At 44.0% G+C, this 8,418-nt stretch overlaps 1 protein-coding gene across 1 annotated transcript in view; it reads right to left on the reverse strand.

Annotated features, from left to right (window-relative positions):
* The window catches only part of ascc2 (activating signal cointegrator 1 complex subunit 2), an 11,769-nt gene extending 4,424 nt beyond the window's left edge, over positions 1 to 7,345 (reverse strand). The window contains exons 1-12 of the mRNA XM_030791262.1: positions 7,257 to 7,345; positions 6,339 to 6,446; positions 5,886 to 6,044; positions 5,441 to 5,614; positions 4,684 to 4,813; positions 4,096 to 4,163; positions 3,739 to 3,852; positions 3,359 to 3,471; positions 2,904 to 2,975; positions 2,675 to 2,779; positions 1,109 to 1,177; positions 293 to 367 (exon numbers count right to left, since the gene is read on the reverse strand). Coding sequence (XP_030647122.1) covers positions 293 to 367; positions 1,109 to 1,177; positions 2,675 to 2,779; positions 2,904 to 2,975; positions 3,359 to 3,471; positions 3,739 to 3,852; positions 4,096 to 4,163; positions 4,684 to 4,813; positions 5,441 to 5,614; positions 5,886 to 6,044; positions 6,339 to 6,422 — 1,163 coding nt within the window. The 5' untranslated portion in view covers positions 6,423 to 6,446; positions 7,257 to 7,345. The remainder of the gene's footprint in view (positions 1 to 292; positions 368 to 1,108; positions 1,178 to 2,674; positions 2,780 to 2,903; positions 2,976 to 3,358; positions 3,472 to 3,738; positions 3,853 to 4,095; positions 4,164 to 4,683; positions 4,814 to 5,440; positions 5,615 to 5,885; positions 6,045 to 6,338; positions 6,447 to 7,256) is intronic.
* Positions 7,346 to 8,418: the final 1,073 nt, after the last annotated feature.

The raw sequence follows: 8,418 nt of genomic DNA on the forward strand, positions 1-8,418 counted from the left end.
GCCCTCAGCAATAGGTCCAGACTTCTCTCTCTCCAATGATATGAATGTGTGTATATGTTGTGTAAAATATGTGTGGGTGAGTGTGTGTGTGTGTGTTTGTGTGCATGTGTGTGCGCGTGTGCGCATGTGTGCGTGTGTGTGCATGTGTGCGTGTGGGGGTGTGTGTGCGTGTGGGGGTGTGTGTGCATGTGTGTGTGTGCGCGCGCGTGTGTGTCTGTGTCCCTGAGTGTGCGTGTGTGTGTGTGTGCGCGCGTGTGTGAGAGTGTGTGTGTGTGTGTGTGTGTAAGGATACAGATGAGGGAAGGCCTGCTGGAGCAGACTGATGTCGTCTCCCACTGGAAACTCCTCATCATAATCTACCAGGAATCTGAAAGAGCAAATACCCAACACATTATTCACCTATACGAATACTCATCAACGCATTATTCACCTGTACGAATACTCATCAACACATTATTCACCTGTACGAATACTCATCAACGCATTATTCAGCTGTACGAATACTCATCAACGCATTATTCAGCTGTACGAATACTCATCAACGCATTATTCACCTGTACGAATACTCATCAACGCATTATTCACCTATACGAATACTCATCAACGCATTATTCACCTGTACGAATACTCATCAACACATTATTCACCTGTACGAATACTCATCAACACATTATTCACCTGTACGAATACTCATCAACACATTATTCACCTGTACGAATACTCATCAACACATTATTCACCTGTACGAATACTCATCAACACATTATTCACCTGTACGAATACTAATCAACGCATTATTCACCTGTACGAATACTCATCAGTGCATTATTCACCTGTACGAATACTCATCAACACATTATTCACTTATACGAATACTCATCAGTGCATTATTCACCTGTACGAATACTCATCAACGCATTATTCACCTATAGAAATACTCATCCATACATTTATCAAGTGACAGACAATCATACATGTGCTCTGACAGAGTTCACTGTCACAGCTGTGTGGCCAGCATACACATCACTAGTCTGAGCTCTGAGAGGTGCTACAGTACACATGTTGTGTTTGCAGTGTGACAGTGAGCTGATCAGACCGGATGCAGTACCTTTTCTCCTGCAGGAAGGCAGTGAAGCTCTGCAGCAGATCCTCAACACTGGCTGCGATGTTCTCTGAACTGTGAGAGAAACACTGGATAGTTTACACACAGGCTTTGTGAGGACATGTGAATTTAAGACACACACCAATGTCCAGCCACACAGCTAAAGAGAAACAAAGTCATGTAGACAGACGGGTAGAGAGTGAGGGCGAGAGAGAGAGAGAGAGAGAGAGAGAGAGAGAGAGAGTGTGTGTGTGTGTGTCTATGAGAGTCAGTGTGTGCGTGTGTGTGTGTGAGAGTCAGTGTGCGTGTGCGTGTGTGAGAGTCAGTGTGCATGTGCGTGTGTGAGAGTCAGTGTGCATGTGCGTGTGTGAGAGTCAGTGTGCGTGTGCGTGTGTGAGAGAGTCAGTGTGCATGTGCGTGTGTGAGAGTCAGTGTGCATGTGCGTGTGTGAGAGTCAGTGTGCATGTGCGTGTGTGAGAGTCAGTGTGCGTGTGCGTGTGTGAGAGAGTCAGTGTGCGTGTGCGTGAGAGTCAGTGTGCGTGTGTGTGTGTGTGTGTGTATGAGAGTCAGTGCGCGCGTGTGTGTGTGTGTGTGTGTGTGTATGAGAGTCAGTGTGCGTGTGTGTGTGTGTGTGTGTAGGAGAGTCAGTGTGCGTGAGTGTGTGTGTGTGTATGAGAGTCAGTGTGCGTGAGTGTGTGTGTGTATGAGAGTCAGTGTGCGTGTGTGTGTGTGTGTGTGTATGAGAGTCAGTGTGCGTGAGTGTGTGTGTGTGTATGTGTATGAGAGTCAGTGTGCGTGAGTGTGTGTGTGTGTATGTGTATGAGAGTCAGTGTGCGTGAGTGTGTGTGTGTGTATGAGAGTCAGTGTGCGTGTGTGTGTATGTGTATGAGAGTCAGTGTGCGTGAGTGTGTGTGTGTGTATGAGAGTCAGTGTGCGTGTGTGTGTGTGTGTATGAGAGTCAGTGTGCGTGAGTGTGTGTGTGTATGAGAGTCAGTGTGCGTGAGTGTGTGTGTGTATGAGAGTCAGTGTGCGTGAGTGTGTGTGTGTATGAGAGTCAGTGTGCGTGAGTGTGTGTGTGTATGAGAGTAAGTGTGCGTGAGTGTGTGTGTGTGTATGTGTATGAGAGTCAGTGTGCGTGAGTGTGTGTGTGTATGAGAGTCAGTGTGCGTGAGTGTGTGTGTGTGTATGTGTATGAGAGTCAGTGTGCGTGAGTGTGTGTGTGTGTATGAGAGTCAGTGTGCGTGAGTGTGTGTGTGTGTATGAGAGTCAGTGTGCGTGAGTGTGTGTGTGTATGAGAGTCAGTGTGCGTGAGTGTGTGTGTGTATGAGAGTCAGTGTGTGTGTGTGTATGTGTATGAGAGTCAGTGTGCGTGAGTGTGTGTGTGTATGAGAGTCAGTGTGCGTGAGTGTGTGTGTGTATGAGAGTCAGTGTGCGTGAGTGTATGTGAGTCTTGTGTTCATGTGAGTGGGATGGAGAGTTTGTGTGTCTGAGTGACTGAGTGAATGTGTCCATACGTGTGTAAGAACATGAGTGTGTGCGTCTGTATGAGTGTGTGACTGAGCGAGTGTTTACCCTTCTAGAATCGGCTGCAGGCACGTGTGGTGAAGAATGAGGTGAGCGATTTCCACCATTCTCCTCCGTGAATGAGACACTCTCCTCCACAGATCCTCCTGGAGGCTAATCAATCAATCAATCAACCAACCAACCAACCAATCAATCAATCAATCAATCAATCAACCAATCAATGACATGCCTCTGTGTGTGTGTGTGTGTGTGTGAGTGTGTGTGAGACAACACTAACTTCTTATCGAAGTTTCTCTTCTTCACAGCTTTCTCCAGTTCAGGTATGAGCACTTCATAGAATGAGACCAGTCTGGGATCAGGAGAAAAAAGGCAGTGAGTTTCCACCACTGAGGGTTACTGTCACTCCTGGATCTGTGCTCAGAGACGCAGCTTCATCCAAAACCACATACAATCACAGGATTTTATGTGTTTATCAAAATGACCAGAGTTAATCTGAAGCTAGTATATCAAGAGTTTGTAAGTGTGTGCGTGAGTGTGTGTTTGTGTGTATGTGTATGTGTGTGTGTGTGTGTGTGTTTGAACGTGTGCATGTGCTAACCCGTGTGTACGCACATGTTGTGTGTCCCTGGTGTGTGTGCCTGGATTCACCTGTTTGTGTGGGTCTGTGTATGTCTGTATGTATATGTGTGTGTGTGTGTGTGTGTGTGTGTGTAGAGGTGAGCGTTGACTGACCTGTAGAGGAAGCCATGTCTGTGGAAGGTGAGACAGGCTTTAGGGAAGATGTCCAAGAAGGAATGGATAGTACTGCAGGTGTCACACAGATACAGAACCAGGTCCACCAGGTCCTGTTTCCACACACACAAACACAAACACACGCACACACACGCACAAACACAAACACAAACCAGATCCATCAGAATCTTTAATATCCCGTTCACCCCTCACACAAACAGTCAGAACTCCCAGAGGCAGATGTGGCTGTGAATCTGCAGTTACTGGGAGACTAAAGATGATGAAAGGTCTATAATGAGCCACTCTGGAAGAATAACTGTGTGTGACAGAGAAAGAGTGTGTGTGCGCGTGTGTGTGTGTGCGTGTGTGTGTGTGGTCACCTCCTCATTCATGGTCATAGCAGCGTGTGGATTGTGGGCTGTCAGTTTGAGTGGTTCGTTGGCACAGGCTCCCCCTGTCTGTAAACCACACTTCTCCAGAATCATGTCCAGGACCTAAAGCAATGAGTACACACCTCACGTCTACAGTCACAGGAAATGATCATCCACACAGCACTGCCCATAAGGTCAAAGGTCACACCAGACTGAGCGATGATCGTCATCTTTATCAACACAGCACTGCCCATGAGGTCAAAGGTCATACCAGACTCAGTGACAATCATCTTTATCAACACAGCACTGCCCATGAGGTCAAAGGTCAAAGCAGAGGGAGTAATGATGAGCAGCAACTGTTCTTACCTGGATCATCGAGGGAACTGTATCATCCAGGTCTCCATAGTAACTGGGCTGCTGGGTAAATATGTTGTCTGAAAGGTAAACAATGCTAATGAAAAGCCAAATCATTAATACCATATACGCACACACACATGCACACGCACACACACATGCTCACACACACACCCACACTAACACACGCATTTACTAACATTATCTCATGTTAATTTTTAAAACTAATGCAGTTGCTTATTGATAAAGTATCAATACTCTTGATCAATCGCTGACCACATTACTGGTTTTCATTATGCTGAAGGAAACACACTGGTTCTAGTAAAGGTTATGGTAAACAGCGTGCAGTGGAACTTGATGAAACACACTGGTTCTGGTAAAAGTTTTGGTAAACAGTGTGCAGTGGGACTTGATGAAACACACTGGTTCTGGTAAAGGTTCTGGTAAACAGCGTGCAGTGGGACTTGATGAAACACACTGGTTCTGGTAAAAGTTTTGGTAAACAGCGTGCAGTGGGAGTTGATGAAACACACTGGTTCTGGTAAAGGTTCTGGTAAACAGCGTGCAGTGGGACTTGATGAAACAGAGAGAAATATGTACCAATCATTTTGTGAAGCAGTTGGGAATTTCCTTTTCCAAACAGTACACAGAGGTCCAGGATCTTCGGAATGTCGAACAGGAAGTTATTGTAGATGATTTCTCCGAACACAGCGGGTGTCAAGAAGTTTTCCTGACGGGGAAACACAACGATTCCCAAATATCAATATACAGAGTTCCATGAAGCAGAAATACCATAATGAAAAATGAATAAAACCTCTGGGGTTGTGAGAAGAAAATATTTCTCATCTGATAACCAGCAGAGAATCACATGTTTAAAATATGCCACATCTTTGATTTGTTACATGCAGACCCGTTCTCCAATCAATTTAAAATTTGGTATTTAGCAGACGCTTTTAGCCAAAGCGACTTACAATAAGTGCATCAGTCAGATCCTATTACCTCATAAAGAGGGATCACTCCTCAAAGAACAAGCATTTACTCCAAACATATGATCATACTGAGGCAGACAGAACACGTCAGGGATTCTTTGTAGGAACTTTTTTTCCCCTGTCTAACTGAAAAGACCACATAACAAAATCTAAACCTTTGGCTCCTTACGAGGACTAAAAAACCCCCAAAATAACAAAACAAGCAAACAGACATTCCCAAACGTCTTAAGTGAGCCATGTTATAAGACATGTTATAAGCCATGTTATAAGACAAGCCAAAAACCAGTTGGAGGTTGTAGTACTTCTCTTTTGGTCAGTGGATAATGACCATCAATCGACAAACACTGCAGACCCTGACAGACTCATACCTTTGACTCCTTATGCGTGGCCATCCTGAGGAAGACCATGAACATGGAGCGATGAAGGCTGCGGTGCATGTCGGCCACGGCTGGGGAAGACGACAGGAGGGCGGGGTCCAGACCACGGGGGGCGTGCCGTAGGTATGAATCCAGACACTTCTGTAGAGACTCATCAAACACTACCTGCAGGACCAGCAGGGGGCAGCAGAGATGAGACTTGTCCACACTAATGTGTTATTCCTCTGATGCCTCCCAAAGTTCCAGTCTTACTCTGCTATTACTGAGCCTCGTTCGAAATTAATATTGTCGGATAATTGAAGTAACAAAACTCTGTGTCTTTTAACAGTTAACCTGTCACATTAATCATATGCACATCACTAAATTCACAAAAGAGAGTGCTTGGTATCTGAAGAGATTAGAGGAAGAAAAACTGCATACAAGAACTGTGACCCACCTGACACCAGAACTTATCATGAGGTAAGGACAGGAGCCACTCCAGGTCCTCCGAGATGAACTGAGCATGCTCCAAAAACTCCTCCACCTGCGCCGGGGAGCCGTCCTCCAGTGGAGGTTTATAAGGCAGAAAACTGCGCTCCTCTTTCCGCTCAGGGTGCTCAAACAAACATCCAGTCATATACACTTAAATAAAATCTCTGTTTAAAGGGCGTGTAGCTAAGCCGACACTCCAGACCTAATCTATTAACGCTGGACATTACAGCCACTCACTCATAAATGTCTTCTGAGCCCAAACCTCAGAAGATTGTAGTCCCTTAAGTACATTTTTCTTTAAGTCAAAGAATCTCCTTCTTATTCTTAGTGTTCAGAGACACAATAATGCTACTGTGCTTTGAAGAGAAACGCATCGCTTTGGCAGAACTAAACTCACAGTACGACAGTAAAAGCTCACCAGCGCTGGCAGAGATCTCTCTTTCCCCTTAGGCCCGATCTCGGTCACATGTCGCTCGTCCAACGGCACTCTGGCGCCGGCCATGTCCAAACCAGCAAGATGATTCGCCTGGAAAAAAAAATGTTTATGCGGGAAAACTAACGTTAAACACAAAACGTTGCAATCTCTCTCTCTCAAAAAAGAAAGAAAACGTCACTTCACACCGTCCAAGCTCTATGCTGCGTTTGGGGCGACGAAAAACCCCTTAGTCCATCAGAATTCACTGGTTTCTCTGTTTTCAGAGCGTAGCTGCTTACGAAGAACCTTCTTTCGTTAATTCGCTGGGCTCGTGCTCAAATTACGAATCAAATAATAACTTAGCTTGGAGAAAACTTTATTCACCAAAGGCATAACTTACTCTCACTTTTTAGCTATGTTAAACGACATACTGCTGAGCGGAGCCGCTTGCTAGTCAACCACCCATATGTTTGGCTGAGACGTATATTCTAGAAGAATGAGGTGGACAATTGCCACATTTTGACAGCAGAATGTGCGTCAGCCATCGGTGTCTGGCCGGAGTGAGAACTGTCCATCATCTACTATCTTAAAGTAGTTACGCTAATTTTCGTTGCGTTAGCTTAATAGGTAGCCACTAACTCAATGATCAGTATATAAAACCGGCTTACAGAACTGAGAGGCCTAACGTCAAGGCAACACCTCATTGTTATACGCTTAAGAGTCAGTTACACGCTGTTCTTCCATCCAGTACCTACAAAATCTGGGCATTAAGTAACTGGTCAGCTACATTGGATAACTGTCGCTGATTTACTTAGCTGGCCGCTAATCTCGCCGGCAAAACTACTGCCGAAGTGTTGGCTGACTGGCTGTTCTCATTTGGAGATGTCAACACCAGTGACAAAATGAAAACAGTGAACCCACCTGTTATACTCGTGTGCGCGTAAATACGGTTGCGTTTTAGTTTCAAGCCATTACACTGTTTGAGAGTTTCATCGTGGACAGAGAAAAGCAATTATTAGACGTGTCGATATTTACTTCCGGATGACAAGTAGCAAAATCTTCAAAATAAAAGGCCCTCTTTACGGTTTATTCCTGTACAAGTGAACATTTGCTGATTTTCTCGAGTTTGGTGGTGTTGTAAAGAATGTCATACTGAACATATGTGTGGTACGATTACCATCTATGTGGTGAATGATAATATTAATGTTAGCAAAAGGTACATAGTTTGCACTCTCTTTAGATACGTTTTCACAATTTGCGATGTAATGTAATTTCTTAAAATAAATCCGTAGGTAACTGCACTTTGTGTGTTACATATGAAGGTAAATTTTAAGGACATCAGTCCAGACTAATTATAAAAGCATATGTGTGAATAATCAGACACAAACATGCAGTTGAAGATGAATGCTTTTATACATAAAAAAAAAGAGAATTTTCCAAACAAAACACAACTTCTACAATCTCCCAAATGTACCACATCAGTCTTCTGAAGGTCATGACAAAAAGTGCACAGAAGTCAGTTGTACATCATCTTCACTCTCAGTCTCATCCTCAGCAGGCGACAGTCGTACAGGCTGACATTAGAGACCTCACACACAGACAACAGCAAATCAACTCCTCTCATACAGTATGTTTACCCATGACTGTCTGTGGCCAGCAACCTGTTACAAACCATACAGATATTTATTCATATTTACTGATATTAATAAACATGTATTAATATTTGTCAATATCTTCTTTTTACTCTTTCACATGACTGACAAAACATGATATTTCATAACCTGACAAAACAGCCTAAAATTTGCTTGATGGCAATTATATAATCAGTCTGTAATACACGGAGACATATGTTTTCCTTACGAACATGTTTGTGTACGCTGTAAATGAAAACTAAAATGAAAAACGTACTGACGGACTGTGAAGCGACGTTTGCTTTAAATGGTGCATTGTCTGTTGCATAATGACTGTCTCGCCTATCAAGAACAAATGGCTTGCGTTTTGATAAAACATCTCGACAGCCGTCATCAAACCATCACATCAAATCATCAGAAAATTTTCCAGTAATCAACCATGGCTTAAACAT

Source organism: Chanos chanos, chromosome 14 (genome assembly GCF_902362185.1).
Source record: "Chanos chanos chromosome 14, fChaCha1.1, whole genome shotgun sequence".
Lineage (NCBI taxonomy): Eukaryota > Metazoa > Chordata > Actinopteri > Gonorynchiformes > Chanidae > Chanos > Chanos chanos.